At 36.8% G+C, this 19,596-nt stretch overlaps 3 protein-coding genes and 1 non-coding gene across 7 annotated transcripts; 2 read left to right on the forward strand and 2 right to left on the reverse strand.

Annotated features, from left to right (window-relative positions):
- Positions 1 to 800: 800 nt before the first annotated feature.
- Positions 801 to 5,825, reverse strand: LOC149936446 (uncharacterized). The gene is made up of 2 exons (XM_090153241.1): positions 5,244 to 5,825; positions 801 to 1,756 (listed from the first exon to the last, which is right to left on the reverse strand). Exons 1-2 carry the CDS (start codon positions 5,440 to 5,442, stop codon positions 1,431 to 1,433), a joined length of 525 nt encoding a protein of 174 aa, XP_090009367.1. The 5' UTR covers positions 5,443 to 5,825; the 3' UTR covers positions 801 to 1,430.
- A 2,184-nt stretch (positions 5,826 to 8,009) lies between these two features.
- Positions 8,010 to 10,230, forward strand: LOC149936447 (uncharacterized). Its single transcript, XM_090180968.1, has 3 exons — positions 8,010 to 8,207; positions 8,370 to 8,508; positions 8,575 to 10,230. The coding sequence occupies exons 2-3, from the start codon at positions 8,394 to 8,396 to the stop codon at positions 9,915 to 9,917; spliced, it is 1,458 nt and encodes a 485-aa protein (XP_090037094.1). The 5' UTR covers positions 8,010 to 8,207; positions 8,370 to 8,393; the 3' UTR covers positions 9,918 to 10,230.
- A 164-nt stretch (positions 10,231 to 10,394) lies between these two features.
- LOC149936448 (TATA box-binding protein-like 1) lies at positions 10,395 to 13,255 on the reverse strand. 4 transcript variants are annotated; one of them, XM_090180972.1, is made up of 6 exons: positions 13,067 to 13,086; positions 12,343 to 12,760; positions 12,182 to 12,264; positions 11,940 to 12,107; positions 11,785 to 11,879; positions 10,395 to 11,339 (listed from the first exon to the last, which is right to left on the reverse strand). In XM_090180972.1, exons 2-6 carry the CDS (start codon positions 12,664 to 12,666, stop codon positions 11,074 to 11,076), a joined length of 936 nt encoding a protein of 311 aa, XP_090037098.1. In that variant the 5' UTR covers positions 12,667 to 12,760; positions 13,067 to 13,086; the 3' UTR covers positions 10,395 to 11,073. The 4 variants fall into 4 exon arrangements, with proteins under 4 accessions (XP_090037098.1, XP_090037096.1, XP_090037097.1 ...); XM_090180970.1 differs by lacking the exon at positions 13,067 to 13,086 and adding an exon at positions 12,864 to 12,997; XM_090180971.1 differs by lacking the exon at positions 13,067 to 13,086 and adding an exon at positions 12,821 to 12,930.
- A 5,268-nt stretch (positions 13,256 to 18,523) lies between these two features.
- On the forward strand, positions 18,524 to 18,632 carry LOC149936449 (U6 spliceosomal RNA). The gene has a single exon (XR_016472634.1). It is a non-coding gene; the product is annotated as a U6 spliceosomal RNA (small nuclear RNA).
- Positions 18,633 to 19,596: the final 964 nt, after the last annotated feature.

Genomic DNA, 19,596 nt, shown 5'->3' on the forward strand with positions numbered 1-19,596 from the left:
ATTTAAAACTCGGCCTGTAGACCGCGATACTATTTACCGAAATTTAGACTACGCGCGAAGCCCCAAGTGTATAAGCCTTTTAGACACTAGTTAAAAGTACGCCCAGGTCTTTCACAAACGGTCGTTATCTATAGAAACGGAAATGTTTTATAAGTGGGTTTGTGGTTTCCTCCGGTCACCATAAACGTTTCTCATTTAACGCATTGCGTGTTGGAGCTGTTCGTCTCCCAATTTTCACGCACAGGTAAGGGTAGGGGGCTTTACTATTCCCGCGATAGAATCATAACAAAAGGCTTAAATGATTTATTGATTTCAAACTATACATCGAAGTAAATGCTACACAAAAAAAAAGCTTTACCTTAACGTTATATACATTTCAAACCACTTTACAAGTTTAAAACAAATATAGTAGACAAGAAATTATCGATAAAGCCCATCCCAAAAATCATTCTAACAAAGAAACATTTCGTAATTTCTTATCTAATGGAAAACCGGGTGCTTTTCTTGCGTATAGGAACGTTAGGGCGATAGGTAAATCCTTTTAAAAGTACCGACATTGCGGTATATTCCACTGACTTTTTTTCATTTCGCTGTGATTGAACACAATAGATGTTTCTAGCACGCGCTCGTACTTGTTAAAGTAAGAGGCAGTGACGTAAAAGCTACAGTAAAACAATAAGGCCACGTTAAAGAAATCCCTATTAATTTGTACTTTTTGATTTATTTTAAAAATAAATACAACGAAATCCAATTCGTGACGAAATTTGTATGAAATTATTAGCTCTTTTATACAGCTGTCATTTACAAAATCACTTTTTTTAAAATGGACGGACTTTATTTTTCACTTTTAAAATCCTTAGACTAGATAGAGATACTAGGATAGTTTAGACAAGACATTTTTATGAACAGGTCAGCGTACTCACACTCCCGAGTTTTTCTTTGTTTCGTTTTTGTTTTTCTGTTCATTTCCCTCCTATGCTTTGCGCTATCTATACTGGTACCCCAAATATAATAAATTATATAAAAAACAAATTTTATGGTACCAATATAATTATTTTGCTTTCTTAATTATTTCTTATAATATCCTAATATTTCAATAGAAATTATATAATATAATAAAATCCTAAGGTTCAATCGTAATGTACAGACTTTATTCAGTATACTATAATTTTCGCTCTAGATATCATATTAGTTCCACTAGCGATCGTTAGATAGCGCAACAAGACAAGAATATTTTCCCCTCTACGTACACTCTCTTTTCCCCACCAAAAGAACAGTGGTTGCACTTAGTTATATGGCCGAGATAAAGGAGTGCGTTGAACTGACCATAAATAGATCCTGGTTTAGAGGACGGCATAAGACAACTCGAAAAGTCCACAAATTCTTTTAGATTTTTGAAGACAATAATATACTGTTGCGTCTGCTAGGCATTATTCTTCGTTCGTTTCCCGAATGATGGTGGGATCTTCTTGGAGAACTTTGTTGGCTTCATCCTCGGCTATTTCTCCAAATATACTTTCATCATTGGTGTCCATGGGTTCCGTTTTACTTTCTTCTACTTCGTCTTTGGTCTCCGTAATTGATTCTTCAACTTCTTCCGGGTTCTCATTGACCACTTCCGGTTCTTCCGGGTTTTCACTGGGGTTTTCGCCATCTGCGTTTTCCACTTCTGGAACAGCCAACTGAATCTCTCTTACGACTTCGTCGGTGTCGTCCACCACCGAGTCGGCCTCTTCAGTCGGCTTTTCGCCTTCCACTGCAAGTTGGAACAATTTAGAAAATTTTCAATCGTGAATGTAACGAATCTCAAAGAAAAATAAACCGTAGTTCATTAAATGTATTACCATAAGCCTATCACCTATCACATGGTCCCTTTTGTGCTACTAGCGCACACCCATTATTAAGTGGTAGGCATTATAAACCGGACCCTCCTAGTGACTACGTACTCAACTACGCAATTCAGAAAAGTATTTCGCGAAATTCATTATGATTTTATGAATACGCACAAGCCGTGGGCGATCGTTTTTAAACTTAGAACCTCTAACTTGGCAAAATAATTCCTCGGAACGTATACATAGCTATTAGAAATATGAGTTGTGTTTCTGAAGGTATTGGTTTTTTTAATTTGAGATTAAGACGCGTGTGGCATTTATCAGCACGAGCGTGGCTGCTCTACCAAGTAAGCTAATATTTTGGTTGTTGAAATTAAAAAAAAGAAGATGTGGCTACTGCCCTATCGTCGTACGTTAATTTTAAACGCTGTTACCATGGGCCCCTTTGGTAGACCTTTACTTATGGGGGTTTTATGATAGGCTTATGATACTACGCGAGGTAATTTTATGTTGTGATACTGTGTATGCTTCCGTGGTTCAGCATAAATTTGTCGCCCGTAGTTTTTTGTTAATAAATATCTCGCAAGACATAAATTATAATAGCTTATTTGTTAAGACTAATGGGAAATAGCGATTCACGGATTTGAAGCGAAGGCTTTCAAACACAAGTTTCCGGTGGGAGAAGTAAAAGAAATTTTCCCTGAATTAACTAGCTTTCGGGCCTGTAGGCCGAGGTTTAGTCAGTTTTGGATTAACTAGCTTATGTTAGATTTAGAAATTTTGAAAACTAAGATGGCGCTACTGCCCTATCGTTAATTTTCTTCTCGCGAGTCGCAAGGACAAATGGACAATGCTGTTAACACGGATCCCTATGCTAGCCGCTAGACCTTTACTTAGGGAGACCTTAGGATAGGCTTATGGTATTACCAGAAATACATGTATTTCTGGTATTACTGGTATATAGAAGATGTATAGCAACTTGTCTCTTGGTCTATTAACTTCCGATGATATATAATATATATTGAAATATATATTAATCTCTAGCGTTAGAAACACGATAACAATTTTTAAGACTTGTCAAAACTAGATTTGTCTTCCACTAGAAACCATACTGCTACAAGCGTTCGTAGACCAAAATTGGAATCCAATCAGTCTATAGAGTTTGTCATTCGTATTTTTTTTAACGCGGAAGTCGGTAACAAATAAAATATCTGCATAATTATTGTTTCGCACGTCACTAACGGTTACCGACATTCAATACAAAGTTCGCTCTCCAAAGATCTGACTGCAGACGCCAGAGTTCGTTCAACCTTTCGGTTACGAACTTCCGATATTGTCTAGCGCCTCCTACTTCTGTTTTTCCTTTCCCGGCATGATGGTCATTGCCGAAACTGACCGCTCAGTACACGTACGAAATGGACTCGGTGACCTTTTAAAATCACGTGGTGTAGAGGGGGGAAGACAAACGAAAGGGGCAAGGTGATCTCCCTGCTGTAAGTTTCTGAAACGGGCTTTAACCCCGGGAAAGTGTCGAAATTATATAAGGCCCATTAATCAAATTGCCAACACGTACCGAACTAAATCCAAAAGTATATAATAATCTCTTACGAGTTAAGGATCTCCTTATAATAATAATGTTATTTTCTAGAAAAATGTACCATTGGCATGCTCCGATTTTTTTTAAAAAGTTTCTACGTTGTCGATCGTAAGTCTGCACGCGATAATTTTTATGCGGTGTACATATTCGCTGTTTCCCTGTAAATTCGCGCCTTTTCGAAATATGCGTCGAGCTTAGGAAGGTGCATGTTTAGTTTTGATGACCTAGATGTAAACTTTTCTGGTAAGAGAGATAATATAAAGTTTTGCTACATTTAGGTATCGTACGGCGTATTTGTTTTTGCTGTTAACAAAGAAACTCAAAGCGCAAAATGAACAAAAGGGCTTTATATGGCGTTCGATAACTTCGATACGACACTATCACTATTATTCTGAAACTTGTAGCGTGTAATTGTGCTGTCCGATATGTTTGGAAAAGTGTCAATTCGTTAAGGTAGCATGACGTGTTTACGTGAAGACTACTACATATCGATTTATAGTATAGACGTCTAGGCAAACTATTTATTTTCAGTCGCTAACTTTCATTTGTCTGGGATTATGAAGTGAATGTCTCCGTCGCTGCTTCACGTGCGTGTGAAAGGGACTTTCAAGGGAGAAATGGGGGGTGGAAATCCATTTAAAATACGTAATTTGGTCGCCGTTCGTCGCATTTACAAAGTTACATTCTGATGACGTTTCGGTGACGTTTTTTGAATCGACTTCCGTTTGACCTCTCAAACCCCCCTTGAAAATCCCTCTAGGGACGAAACACCACGACGGTGAGCGTCGTCGTAAAATAACCGTTAGGCCTAAAGGCTAGTTTTCACAAGAGCAAAAATGTCACGATGGCGAGCCGCGTAGACGCAAAATAAACCTTTTACCATATTCTTGCGTCGCCGTGTTTTTGTCGCAGTACTAACCAGCCTTAAAGCTAAATTAAAGGTCTGCACTGCTTCTCTTACTTCCTTTCTTTTCGCGTAAATCAGTCCTCTAGTTAGTATTAATTAAAATAATTGAATGAGAATAGAGTTGCGCAACCAGGGGGTGCAGGGGTTTGTTGAAGGCTCGAATTGTTAAAAAAAAATCAATGTAAATCCCTGGGGGGGGGGGGGGGAGGAAGCTTCAAATAATCAGTGAAATTTGGTTGACGAAAGAGGAGAATAGCTTGTTCAAATTTCAGGAGTGCAGCGTGTAAGGACCAGGTTTGCATAAATGACGTACTATTTTCTAAGGATTCTTCCGGTAAGCTCATGGTTAGCTCCGGTAATAAGGGCAATCATGAGGCCCGTTCTTGGCGACCTTGCCTTCATGGTTTTCATGATTAAATAAATGCGAGGGTGTTTCAAAAGGTTATGCAAAAATTTTGAGGAGTTGTAGGGGGCGAGTTGGGAAAAAACAGGCATACTTCTCATTTTCCTACGATGAGTTAAAAGAGCGCCAAAGAACTTTAAAGTGTGGCCTATCAGCCCCTGGAAGTAGGATACAGCAAGCGCAAAACCAAGCAGCAGGGAAATGCGAACATTAAGGTTTGGGTTCGTGTGATAGGTAAAAAAGGTCTTTGTAAACAAATCGAGGTAACCAGCGTAAAAAAGTAAACTTAAACAGCATTTAAAGTCCCTGCTGCTTGGTTTTGTGCTTGTTGCAGCCTACTTCCAGGGCCTAGTAGGTCACACTTTTGAAGCTCTCTGGCGCTCTTAACTCATCCTAGGAAAATGGGGGAAAAAACAGGCATACTTCTCAACTCCTTAAAATAACGACTGAAAACGGTGGACAGTACAATTCGCACCCTAAATGAATGACACTGTAATGATATACCTTCAACAATGGTTGTTTCTAGTGGCTCCGCTTCTTCCTCCGACGGTTTGGGGGGTAATTCTCCTTCTTCTAAGATCACGTCCGGAGGTTTTAAAGTGTCCGTGACCACAATCAAGGGTCCTCCTGCCGGGTCGTTGGGTGCGTTTCCGTTACCCGTGGCTGGCACGGCCGCTGCACCCTTGCTACTGGCGCAGCCCATTCTGCAGGATGTGACCACTCCGATGGTTATCCGAAGGAACGAGTCTTTTCCGTTATTTCAACACGCAACTGGTGAAGTGACTGTTAAGGATCAGCTACTCTACGCGCCTTTCACATGTCGTCGGGACGAAATCTTCTCGGCCGTCGTTGACCATCCGGATTTACGTTCTTCTGGTCTCTTGGCGAGTTTGAGAGTCGCGCGTTCGATCCAACGTCGCGCGGTTGTGTCTCGGCGCTGGCTTTTTCAAAATGTGGAATGCGGAAAGCCGGATTAACACGTGACTCTGCTTCCCCTTTTCCAACAATCCTCTCGCGTTTCCCATTATTCTTTCGTGTTTATATTTGGGGCCTTGACAATCGATACGTAACTCCCACAGTTTTAGAGACTTCACACAAACGCTCCTTCGTTTGATTTACGGATCGGAGTACTCTCAACGCCTGAGCCTCGACCAGGTCTTGATTAAAAAGAGCTTTACTGTGTAATCACTAAGAATATTAATTAAAAACCTTGGGGTTACATATACCGTTAATACTAGTGATAAAACAATATCAAACTAATAAAATACTTAAAAAGAATGAAACAACTCCAATAATAATTAGTATTAAATTTACTTATACATAAGAACTAAGTAAGCAAATAATCCACTTTTTTGTATAATAATTTTTTTATTTTATCAATTGAATAAAAAATTTATAATACAAAAAAGTGCATTATTTTCTTACTTACTTACTTAACTCATGGAACCAACTAGCGCGTTAGTTGGTTCCATGCTTAACTCCAATAAATTTTATTACGTAAATATTTTTATTGAAATTTTTGTTCCAAAACAGTCATCAAGATATAATTACGGTTATTTTATACTTTAAAGTTACATTTTTATCTTGAATCACCTCATTTCTAATGTCTGCCAACAGGTTTAACAAAAACTAAGGGTTTTCGGACGCTATTTCTTTTTAAAAACATTTCTTAGCGCCTGTTAGCCGAAGAGCTTTCGATATAGAAAAAAATTAGCTTGAAAAACAAAATACCGAGACATTATTTGGCTATAAGTATAAACGTAACCGCTTAACTTATAGAAGAGAGCACAGAAAAAGGAAATGATTGTATAAATAATTAAACACTATAGTCTCGCGTTATCAAGTTCTTTATGGTAAGGGCCACTTTTATGTCTTTACGATTGGCATGCGTTAAACATTGATTTATTCCCGAATTTCCCGATGAACGACATCGTCGCCATGACGACAAATCGACTCTCCATTTTCTTTTATTATAGTCGCTCGATTATACAAGAAAAAAATGCCATGTTACTAGGATCAACGGTCTGAAAACAGCTCCACCTTTTACAGTGTCTTTATCTTTCCGTCGCAAAGGGGGGGGGCTCCCCAACCCCTTTCATTCGCCACTGATACGAGCCCGACAAAGGGGCTAAGATGATTTAACATATTTTGTTAAATAAAGTTGTTGTTTTTAAAATTTTGTTTATTAATTTTATAATAACCGAGGGTGGGTTCATTTAAACTGTGTGAGAGTCAACAAGATCTAAATTCGTAATTGCTTCCTCGTCGCTTAACTGGTAGACCAGAATATTTATATTTTAAGGAATCGGATCATTGGTTTTCATAAATTAGATTCGCTTTTATTGTCAACTCTTTCAAAAACTGTCACGACCAAAAAGTGACGGTCGTTTTCCAATCTACTCAACGCCGAGCCCAAACAAAATACGCTGATTCAAGGCTTGAAAAGGTTTTGGAACTTCTGGTAATATTCTTTTCTAGTTTGAAGTGGTGTTCATTGAATTTTGTTCGTCTTTGAACTTTCTTTGGTTTTTCTGTTAGCTTTTCCGTTAGGAATTTTTCTTCTTTTAAAATTTTATCACATTAATATTTTGAGCTTACTTCTCGAATTTCTAGTATTAATTTTCATTGCTTTTAGTCACTAAGGATTTCAGAACTTCGCTGGTTTTTCGTACTATTCGTGACCGAAAACTATCGCCACGCCCCCTTTGAAACCTAGATAGGTAGTGGCTAATGCAGACGCTATTAGCATTCCCATAAGTAATATAATATTATTACATAAGTGTGACGCTTCCGATTCTTCACATGCTAATGTTTTACTATTCACAAGACAGACTATATTACGGGCTTCGGCGCAGTTTTGGGTCCGCTTGCTAACAAGTCACACGTAGGCTTTGACAGCACCTCGCTAGATGGATATTTTCTTCTTTTGATGACGTCACTCCGTTACTAGCGCTCAGTAAAATATTCCTCAAAGTGACAAACTTATGAAAGCATATTATAGACTTATGGCATTCCTCATCGTTATTCGTAAATTTGGCTTTATAAATTTTTGTATCGTTTGCTTATAATTTATTTAAGAAAAAACGTTCTTATGACTTTTTAATTGTCTGTAACTGAGGCTAGATCATAGGCGCTACCTCGGAGATGCCGTTACGCCACCTAGATTCGTTTCGGTAGAGAATTAATTTAGGTTTCCTTCCTTGTTTTCCGCGAGATTGAAAAATGCTCCATTTCTTTCTCCAAAACTGAAAGTCTGGCAACCCTGCGGCACTGAAAAAAAAAATGGCGAATGCGGAAAAGACTGGTTAGTTTTGTTTGAAGTTTAGAGACTGACCGGATATTAATTTCCGAATCCTTAGCTTTAATATATTTAATAATGTAATTTAATAAAGAAATTCTTCAAATATGTATTCTAAGTTCGACAATTCTATAGAGTATTTCCACGGTTTTCGATTTAAATCCAAGTTGGTAAGTCCGTAGTTGTTTTCTTTTTGACAGTTTACCCGATTTAAGACTTGGTACCCCTACTTACCATCACAGCGTTCACACGACTACTTTAAATTTTTGCCACCGCCCAAATCAATTACTACGTTCTACCGTTATAATTGAATGTATTTTTGAACACACCAGGATAGAAATGCACAAATGTAGAAGATGGCTACGTCAATTCAAACATGCATGACTAATAACTGTAAACTTCCACTGAAAAATCATGTCGAAAGTCCTAGAGTTGTACACCGTGGTAACAAAAGGAACCAATACAACCCTGGTACGTACAGACGTGACGATGGTAGAACAGTTTGTAGAGTTTTTAAAACTTGCTATTTTACCCTAGCTCACAGAAAGAGTGCCGTTGAAAGACTGGAAGAGAGCAAAGCCAACTATGTCAAGTCTGAATGCGTTTTAGACTCAAAGCAAGAATTTGCTCATAGCTCTCACCTTCAAGTTAGTAAAGCCCCTCACATCGAAGCTTTACTTTCTGCTCCAATTAAACATTCCTACGAGATATCTTCATTACCTAAGTATTCAAGTCAAGGGATACCAGTAGCTCTTGAATACGAGTATAAACAGCCATACTTAAGTCCCATTCCAGCTGGAAAAACACACTTGACTGCTCCCAGTTCAAGTCAGCTATCCAAATCACCCATTTCCGATCCCTCCACTAAACCAATTCGCCGTCGAGCTAGATCTCAATCTGAAATCAAAGACCCCCAAAATAGACCCAGAGTGAACCTTTTTCGTAGAAGTAGCTCTAGATCCATAGAAGGTCCTACTAATTTGGAAATAAGACTGAAACAATTAATATCTTCAAGCTCAAAAGAAAATATTCTGTCAGGAAGCGAAACAAGAAATTGTAGTCTCACCCTGATTGGCAATGGCGCTACTATAGAATGCCAAGAAGGTGTGAAAATCAAAAATGACATCACCTCATTTTCAAATCAAGATGATGTAACAGATTCGCCTAAAACTCGCTCAAGACAAGCAAGTCAAGCTCACAAGAGTTTACCAGATTTATCTCCGGTTAGAGTTTTCCCACTTCGACGTCGAGAACCAGTTTCTCCTTCTTCAAGTTCGGAAGAGTCTTATCGTCTGAGGCGTACAAGGCCTCGCTCGGAAACCTTTATCAACGAAATTCGCTCTCTTAGATCGTCTAGATCAAAATCTCAAGCCAGAATTTGTGATGCAAAATCAACAGAAAATTTAAGGCAATCTCTTTCCAAAATTGAACTCAGTCGATCCCAGACATTAAAATATAATGGAGATAGCTACAAGAGAAGACCGGTTTTTAGGTCCAAGTCTGACATAACTTACGTAAAGCAGAAAGAAATTTTGAGGCGAAGAAACAGTGCCACAGAAGAAAGCCTTCAAGATTTTTTTGATATGTTAGGCTTAGAACAGTCTCTTTGGTATCACGTCACCTCTCCAGAAACCCCCACTAGTCCTCCACGTTTTTTTGACAGTTCTACTTCCATTGACTCTGACGATTATAGATCTAGTTTTTGTAGTGACAATTCTAGTTTGGAAAATGTACACGAACCGAATGGGGAGCTGGGAGCATTTAAACATTCACGACCCCTTAGGCCGCGTGTGCCAGTAGAAACTTCCATAGTGGAAAAAAATGCGAGAGTCATTAAATGGCTGTACCACTGTCGAAAAGCGCACGTTCTAGGTTCATGATGTACGGTCTACTTTATAAATTTCTGTTGTGATACGTTACAATTTTTTATTGTAGATTTACTCCTCTTTATTGTCAAAACCTTGTGATTCAAAAGCTTCCATTTAATGGTATTTGTCATTAAATTTTTGATATGTAGTTTAGAAGAATGTCTGGGTATCGGCGTAGGTTTTCACCCTATGAACCTTAGATGTTCGGTTTTTAAATACACATAAACCCATTGTAAATAATTGATTTAGAAATTTTTATAGAAACGCGTCTGAACGTTATTCAAAGTGTGTGCTATAAAATAATTAAATGTACAACTTTTTGTACCAACTATTCTTCAAAAATTGTATAATTCTTTTACTAAAATTTTAAAAATTAAAATTGTTTTAACAATTTCTTTAAGATTTATTCGTAAATTACCACAAAACAAATTGGAAAAGTAATGATTCTTTTTTTTACCTAAAGAATGCTTTATTAGTTTTTTTTCCAAATTTGGTCCTTTTTGTAGAAGTATGAACATACTAAGCGCAATATTGCTCTGAAGTAAAGACGTTCCTTCAAGATACATGTTTTTTTTCAATTTTTTTTATCCAATAAAAAAGTTTAACACAATATGCAGGGTTCAAATTGGAAAACAATAATATTTAGAAAACTTTAAAAAAATCTAAAGAATTAAATTTCCTAATGAGGAACTGCAAATGTAATTGAGCCAGTAGGAAATAAGTTATTAGTTTTTTCCCATCTAGTCTCGGTAGAAAATAAAACAAACACTATTTTGATTAGAAATAGAAAAAGTCACTGCTAAAGCTTTTCACATTCACCGTCACTTTTTATCAAATACTTCTAATAATGATAATGATTTAAAATATGATAACTCTTCTCCGAATGCGAAATATTTTATTTTTTTTTCAATGAAAAATGGGCTTTATTTAAATAAGTTGCAAAAATGTTTGTCCACAGTTTTTACTATATAACAAAAACAGGCTCATTTATGATACCAGTAAATTTTTAACTAGCGCATCTCGACTTATTTATTAATGACTTAAGGCCAGGGGTTTTCAATAACGTGATACGTCACTCCTAGGCAGGTTTTCAAACATTAAGAGAGACTAGTTGAATGTAAAATAATAAATCACAGAGCGGGAAAAAACAATGATAGTTTTTTTAAGTCTAGCGTGCCATATCTTGCATCCAACTTAGTCTTGAATCACAATTTTCATCACCTTCGCTAATAATGTGCAGTTCGTCATCTGTAGACATAGCATCGCTGTCACTTTTATTCAATTTTCCAGGCATATTTTTCTTATTTGTCGCATTTAATTTTAGGGACTTTACTATAGGTGGTTCTTGTTTGTGTTTTGGAAGATCTTTACGGAACTCATAAACCAGAGGGAAGATATGTTCTACAGCTTCTTGAACATTTAAAACGCTGGGTGCTAAAGAGAAAAACATTGTACTTCACAATAAGACACTTGAAGTTCAGAATCATTCATAAACTACGTAATGCAAAAATACTTGATTACATAATGAAGACCCCCCAATCGCCTAAATTATAGAACTATTAACTTTAAAATGTTTAATTAACACCCATTAATTTGTTCTACCTCAAGAAAACTAATATTCTTGACAAGTCTCAAAATTACATTTTAATGAACCACACCACTGCTACATTATTACCTTGAACTTTATACCCTAACATCTAGTGCTATTTCCAGAAATTAATTTTGAAATCACTAAATTATAACAAGCATTAAATTGAGACTGTAATTAAAATAATTTGAGTTTCACTTCATGTTATTTTCACTTACCCCTCCCGGCTGTAACATTTAGTAATTAGTTACAAGATTACGTAATTTGTGAATGGCCCCCTTAGTAATTTACCAGTTATAGTTATACTTCCAGTTGAGAATATTTTTAGTGTTGCTTTGAGTTCTTTAATTTTGTACGAAACTCCGGGGTGGAGCTCGGGTTCATAGCTATCAAACAAACTGATCAGTGGAAATTTCAACAACTAAGAAGTAGTTTTTTAGATATACCTCGCAATATTACGGTGGTGTTCAGAGAATTGAGTAATTTTTATACCAAATGGCATAGAACATGTCCCAAGCACATTAACTACTCGATAATTTGAGAATCGTACCCTAAAGCCCAATTTTTGAAGTATTCTAGTAAACTTCCTGGCAGCTTTTTTCGCTATGTCTTCGCTGAAATATTAAAAAAAAAGCTAACGTAAAAAGTTACAAGTTAGAATTTGTAATTGCAAGTGTAATATATTAACCTAGTTGCACCAGTGCAAGTAACCTTTCCAGATGACCAAAAACTAGCTGTAGTGTAAGGACTTCTAATCTTCATTATTAGCATCTTGAATGAGTGAATATACATGTATCAGTAATTTTAATTTGTTCTATCGCACAATTATAACTTGAAATTAGGCTTTACCCCATGTTCTCGTTTGAATTCTACATTGTAAGCAGTTAAAGCAATTTGTCGGAGATTTAAGTGGCAACGAACGTTAAAACTGCACACTACATTATTGATGACAATGTCAATAATAGGAGTATCCTGTTGGTTGTCTTGCTTGTCCAATAAATCATCCTCTGGAGGATCACATTGTTCTTGAAGACTACCAGCCAAATAATTGTTTTTGTTCGTAACCATGAGATCTTCCGCGGAAGAATCAGGTTTAGCGAGATTCTTACTAAGATGAACTATATTGGGGGGTCGATGGTTATGAGTGAGATCTCCTTGTGCCAATGTGGCCATGATAATTTTATAAGTTAAATGGCTTCCTATATGAAAATCTGTTCCACACTAAATGCCCAACTCTAAGTAGAGACACTCGATATTTCTAGCCATCCTAGAAAAAAGGTTTTAGAAATTTTAGGCCTTAGGATAATACACTTGGGTCAAAATTTGCCTGAAATATTGCAGTACTATTATAACGTATCTTTAAAAACCACCTATTTATATTCAGAAAGTTCACAAATAGAACAGCCTCCACCAAGTAGTATCAACTACAAAGCAAGCAAGCATACATAATTTTTAAGCAAAGGGGGTAGCAAAGGCCTACACCGTCAAAGTAACTAAGCCTAACGCATTATATAAATTTGGTCATTAAATACATTAGGGTGAAATATAAAGGTTTATTTTAGAGTTAAATAACCTTAAAAATAATATTTTGTGATCCTACAATTGATAAAAAAAATTAGCAATTTTAAGGAAACCGGTGTTGCAACGAACCTCTCTTGTTTAGGAGGAGAGAGACTTAAGAAAGTGAAAACCTTTGAATCCACAAAAGACGCTTTGCCCTGAAAAAAATAAAACATTGGAAGGAAGAACTAAAAAAAATAGTGACGGAAATTACGTGGTGGAAGTGTACTTAGGAGCTAGTACTGCTAGAGTTACAGTTTGAATCTACAGCTCCCCACGGTACAATTTAACCTAATGATGGAAAATTCCTCATTTGTCGGTGGCGACATCAGCCTGTAACCGTAGTAATTTTTATAATTTATTTCAGCTACGGTAGTCTCCAAGATCTCAAGCTGGTAGCCATGATACGACTCACTTTAGATGGCGCCACCACTTAATGATAAAAACGTAAGTCCGTACATGTTATCGGGCTTGTCCCACGAAACTCCTACTGCTGAAGAAGTAAATATAGCTCCAGCAGTCTGAAAATGTATTAGCGATGGAAACGAGTCTAGGTGGCGTAACGGCGTTAGCGTCTCTGAGTTTGCGCCTATGATCTAGCGTCTGCTACAGACAAATTAAAAAGTAATACGAACGTTTTTTTCTTAAATAAACCTTTCAAAATATAAGCAGACGATGCAAAAATTATATTAAAATGCAATTGTCATTATTTTTAAAGTCAAATTTACGAATATCGATGAGTAAAAATTAGTAACGTCTGCTTTAGCCGCTACCTATCTAGGTTTCAATGGCGAACCAAAGGGGGCGTAGCGATAGTTTTCATTCGCGAATATGTAGATCTAGTTTTACTATTCCAAACTCACTAGTAAAATTAGCACGTCATACTTTTTCAAAACGTTCTTTTATTCAAACCTACGATCAACCAAAGATAATTTAAACTCGTACCCTAGATTCGAAATCACTCTCTCGTGTGTTGCCGATAGCGTTTACCCACTTCCCGCCGGAACTCAGAAAAAAATTCGCTCCATGGTTTGCGCCTTACCGCAACCACGGAAAACTTCGATCACGCGCTATATAGCGCGGCAGCGCGTGATCGAAGTTGGCCGTGCCACAACCGATGGAGCCCGATTTTTCTAAGGTCACGTGCTGGAAAAGGGTAAACGCTTCGTAACAAAACCGTCAATGTGAAAGCTCTCAGTATTCGAATCTAGGGTACAAGTTTAAATTATCTTTGGAGCAACAAACACAGCACCCACCAGTGTTGGAAATAAGGCGGTGGCGTCGCTCAAAGACCAGTTTATTTTGGGCTATGACAAGTAAATTAAATAGGATCTGGGGTTTCACTGGTCATAATGGCCAGTTTATTTTTAATTAAAATTATAATTCTATACCGAAAAGAGAAAATGATAAAAGCTTTGCGCTCTCAGTTTCTCACAGCCAATGAAATTGCGGATTTTGACTACTAAATTGAGCGTATTTCGTGGTATCTGGCAGTAATGAAATTTGACATTCTTCTGCTACAATCAGTCAGATTCGTCGAACTAAATGCGAAACATCTAGATCAATCATTAAGAATATGTTTAAGAAAATAAGCATAGAAGACATTGCGATTTCTTTATGACTTTTACAAACAAAAAGAAGGTCAAAAGTCATTAGTTAGAACTTAGACGCTTTAGCGCTTGCTGCCGACGGAAGGGGAAAATTCGGAAATTGTCTACCCCTCCTCCCCCCGCCCACCGGTTAAACGTTCAGCGTAAAGGTTCGTCCAATGAAATTTGTACAACACTGCGTTAGTGTGTTTAAAGGCTAGCTGCGTTCTCCTTGTGTTTGTTGCTCCTAGTTCAAACTAAACTACCTATAAACACTGTGATAATGATATAATAAGAAGAATTCATTCTCGTTAATTTTTCGATTTAGGTCCATAAACTGCATTCCCGACGGAGAAAAGCAAAAAAGGGTAGATGTTAGGACAACTCACTTCAGTTAATATTATGATGTAAGCCTTGTCTATTGAAATATTATCAACATATTATATCGTAAAAACAATTATACTTTTAAATCGTTGAGACACATTTTCCATTCCTCTACTATATTTTCTCCATAATGTCGTACCCCTAATAACAGAAATACATGAATGTATTTCTCCTAATAAGTAAGACCCCTAAATAATCCTTATTGCTGTTATTCCGTTATGAAATAACTAAAGAAGTCTTTCTTATGATATTATTTTAGTTCGTGCTCTATAGGCCTACGTAAAATAAATCTCAAGACTCAATATATAACATTTGTCTGAATGGGGATAGCAGAAGAATCTTTCGTGGCTAGTGCGGTGAGTCCAGGGCCTATTTTAGTGGGTAGTTCTGCGGTATTTGGGTAGTTCTAAAATTAAGTAATATCCAAAACTTGGTGAGGTTTGAAAGTTATTTTGGGTAGTGGTAAAAGTGGTTTTGACCAAAATAAATAGACATAAACAGAAAGTCTCGCATTGGAGGCAAAGTTCGCGCCATGTAATCTGAGAAACTACTTTAACCCCTTTAGGCGGTGCAGACCCCCTTCGCGGACCGTTACAAATTTAGGGCATTGTACGAGGTACATGCGAAAACTGGTTTTAAAAACGTCGCTCTCCGCGAAATAGCTAGCAGCGAAGTTCGTAGTCTCCGCGCGCACGTGTACCAAAATCAAAACTTAATGTTTTAGTTTTGTGTTATAACGATGGAAAATTCTCGGAGTTATGGATGTTATTATTAAGAATTATGCTGAAGACGTAAACCTATTTATTTCATCCCATTTACTTAAAGGAATTATAAATCCGAATATTTCAGTGTTCGTCTCTTCGTTTCTTTCTCTTCCACAGATTTTGGATATTCAGTTACTAAGCCTAGTCTTCTAACGCTTTGCTTTTTTAAAAATATCTTCATTGTTCTCAATTTCAACGAGTTCATTTTGGACTCCAGTCGTATGCAACTCTTTTATGTAAAAATTACATTGACTTGCCTGGTTTTTAGCATTTTTAGGCATTAATGCCACTTGAGCTGGGGGGTTTTTAACTTTTTTCGAGCCATCTAGAACTGAAAACTAAGCGGACCATCGAAAAAGCTTATAAGAAATCCCGCCAGGGTGTTTAGCATCGCGAAACACTACTTTTAAAAATTTCCGACCAAAATTTCCAAATGCTCTAGAGGCGATCTGATTGGGTGGCACTCAAAGGGTGGGAAGCATTGGGGGTTTGCACCTTAGAGTTCATGGAAACCAAAGGGAAAGGTACAGAATACCGCAAATGCGAGACTTTATGTTTATGTCCCGCGATTTGTTGTTTTTCGTCTGCTTGTAATTTGAATTTTCGCGTTTTGGTATGCCATTTTGCCAAAAAATCTAAAAGGAACACGCGAAAATTTGCTCCGATCTCGATCTCGATCCGTTGATCTGTCGAAATCGGCAGATCAGTTTTGGGCGATCTCAGAGCACCCGAGAGCGTGAAATGGAACACGCGAACCTTGATCGGAGCAAATCCGAGCCCGCTAATGGAACATAAAATGTTGATCAGAGCGATCTAGAGTGCTCGAGAGCAGTCAAATGGAGAACGCTATATCATGGATTAAAAAAACTAAGGATGTTCAGCAGAGCTAGAAACATTAAAAATACCTGTCCCAAACGCTATCTCGTGGGTGAAATCGTCAAAACGGATGCAATATTGTTTTTGCTGCGTCACACGTGACCTAGGCTAGAGTGGAGGAGCAGACGAATGTTGATCAACGGTTACCACGTAGATGATTAAAATTGATGATGTTTTCGAATTATAATTATGAAACATTATATTAGTCTTCATCAAACGATGCCAAAGAAATGTCCTATTTAGATTTATCATCGGGTAAGCCTTTCAATTACGAAATTGGCATTTAAATTGGAAATTACATTAAGCCTTGGCTGGAAAACCGTTATATTTCAAACACGCTACGAGAGCACGACGTGACTGCGTTAATTTGGTGCCGTGAATAAACGAAAGGTGGCGCCGTATTTAGAATTATTTTTCCGTTTGCCGCAGTAAAAGGGGGGGGGGGCTAGGAAGGGGATAACATATACAAGTTCGGGACACCTAGCTACACTTCTTTTAGTAGAGATATCTAGCCCTGCTGAACATCCTTAGTTTTTTTAATCCATGGCTATATGATAATGGGATGTTCTATTTGCAGTTTTACTCTAGTGGATTGGAGCGAGATCTTTGACGTCAGAGATAGATTCGGAGCGAATCTCGAGCAATCAAATGGAAAACACAGATGGCGCTATATTTCCTAAGCTCGAAGCCTATTGTCCATAAAATGCTTAATTCTGGTTATCGATGTTGCTACGTATTTCATGGTAATAATAATAAAAGTATCTCCCAAGAAATATATTTTTATAAGTTTACACTTAAAGGGACACATAATCACTTCAAATATTATGTCCGAATTTCACGTATCTCCTCAAACCCCTTCCGTACCTCGTGAAATACGAGCAATCAAATTCTAGCATTTTTCATAACTATTTCGGAAATACAAATGATTCTGTGGTTCTTCAAACAAAGAATATAAAGCCCCAGAAATGGAAGGTGTAGCTCCGTCTAGTGGAAATTTTGCGCCTCTCGTTTTTAAAGAGAGACCGGGTTGCGTTAGCCGTTTCCGGTTACTCTGATTTACTTTGCCGGAAGTTTCTAGCGCAGCAAAAACACGCGGCCTCTAATATCAATCCTTCCATTCCTGGGGCTTTATATTCTTTGCTTCAAAGCTGTCAATTTTGGCGGACCTTTTTTTCAAACCTTAATTACAGTAAAGGCATTGTTAGTCAACACGAGTCGCTCTGTACAAATAGATAAAATAGTTGTTGCCCACACAAACGCTTTTATTGGTCAAATTTAGAAGAACGACCGGTTTTTACGACCGAATTTTAGTATAATAAATTTAAATCTGACAATTTTGTTAAATATATCCTTTTGAATACACAAAACTTAATGCTAAGCAAATTGGGAGCTTCTCGCGTTGATTGGCTATTCGGAATCACAAGATAATTAACTTATTAAACGTGGTTTCGGGTAGATGATTACAATAAATGTTAAGTACTTTTTTAATTCTACTGGTACAATATTAAAAATGTATAAAAATAAAATATTCTTATTCTTTAAATTAAGAATTAGAAATACATTACGGTGGTTCAGTTTTTCGAAAGTTTTGGGCTAGAAAATATCGCATTTTATCTGGCAGTTCGTTTTTCTCTCCAATGGTTGTTAATAATTTATATATTTCATATTAGTTATTTAATTAAGTGTTAGCTTTTTTAAACGTTCGCCATATAATATTTCACTATAACAAATGACACGTATAAAATATCAATGTTAATTGAAATCTAATTGTATTTTGGATTATAAGAACTTCGTATAGCGAAATCGTATCAAATCAATACTGGGACTATATATAGGGCTTGGGAACCTACTGTAATTGTCGATTCTTCGGAATCTGACATTTACTAAAATTGGAACGATACAGAGAAGATTAGCATGGCCCCTGCGCAAGGATGACACGCAAAATCGTGAAGCGTTCCAAATTTTTTGTCTTCACACTCCTTGTTTCTAAAGTACCGTTAACCATAAATAGTTCTTTTAATAAAATAACTTTGGCCATCTTGTTGAAATGTTGCCTCACTGCTTCCGTTTTCTCTCCCACTAAAGAGTTTATGAACTTATTATTAGGCATTGGCTGAACTATTCCAGGGCAACATTTCAACAAGTTGGGCAAGCATAAAGACATTTTATAAAATCAATCAGCAATTACTATTTCTTCAAAAATATATTTTCACCACCTGTTACTTTTTTTCTCGACAACAAATTTTTCACCAGGGGTTTAAAGAACACACAGCCAGAAGGTGGCATCTGATACTATGGCTGGGCCACTACCCACGTAATTAATTAATTAACTAATTATTTATTAATTAATTATTAATTAATTACGTAAGTAGTGGCTAAGTCAACAAATTTCTATTAAATTCAACAAGCCTCGAACAACTTAACAAAAAGAAAACAAAATTATTTTTTAAAATGAACTTTTTATCAACTTATTTAACTTTTACAAGTTGAACTCTTTTACAACATAGATAAATAAACTATAGACAGCAGAACACTCGCCTTTCGCTTTAAGTCCCGGAAGGACGGAAGGTGCTGCCACCTAGAAGCGATTTTAGAAGCACTTTTGTAAACTTTTTTTGATAGAGCCGCCACTTGCTTTAAACTCGAAACTAATATAAAAAATATATATAAAAATGTTTTTTACATATATTTTGGCTAATATGTATTCATTGTAAGCCAACTGATAGAATTTGATGTGAAATTACGCGAATTGGAGCAGATTCCAGATGCCTCACAGCATAAGTCTATAATATTGTTCCATTATCGATTTTACATAGCCCTCGAAATTTTAATTTATGTTTATTGGCTATATATATACTAACCTAAAAGTCAGTTAACTGAATCTGATGAGTTAAATTATAGCAGATCAGTAATTAAGATACAATATGAAA

The sequence above is a fragment of the Leiobunum rupestre genome, chromosome 7 (genome assembly GCF_980474605.1).
Source record: "Leiobunum rupestre chromosome 7, qqLeiRupe1.1.hap1, whole genome shotgun sequence".
Taxonomy (NCBI): Eukaryota; Metazoa; Arthropoda; class Arachnida; order Opiliones; family Sclerosomatidae; genus Leiobunum; species Leiobunum rupestre.

Bases quoted from the DNA above. Each gene is read 5' to 3' on its own strand.
- LOC149936446 (XM_090153241.1), bottom strand. From the start codon at position 5,442: ATGGGCTGCGCCAGTAGCAAGGGTGCAGCGGCCGTGCCAGCCACGGGT. The intron at 1,757-5,243 runs GTATATCATTAC...TCCAACTTGCAG, and splicing joins AGAAACAACCATTGTTGAAG to TGGAAGGCGAAAAGCCGACT.
- LOC149936447 (XM_090180968.1), top strand. From the start codon at position 8,394: ATGGCTACGTCAATTCAAACATGCATGACTAATAACTGTAAACTTCCA. The intron at 8,509-8,574 runs GTACGTACAGAC...ATTTTACCCTAG, and splicing joins AAGGAACCAATACAACCCTG to CTCACAGAAAGAGTGCCGTT.
- LOC149936448 (XM_090180972.1), bottom strand. From the start codon at position 12,666: ATGGCCACATTGGCACAAGGAGATCTCACTCATAACCATCGACCCCCC. The intron at 12,108-12,181 runs GTTAATATATTA...TTAATATTTCAG, and splicing joins ACTTGCACTGGTGCAACTAG to CGAAGACATAGCGAAAAAAG. The intron at 11,880-11,939 runs GTATATCTAAAA...TTTGTTTGATAG, and splicing joins CACCACCGTAATATTGCGAG to CTATGAACCCGAGCTCCACC.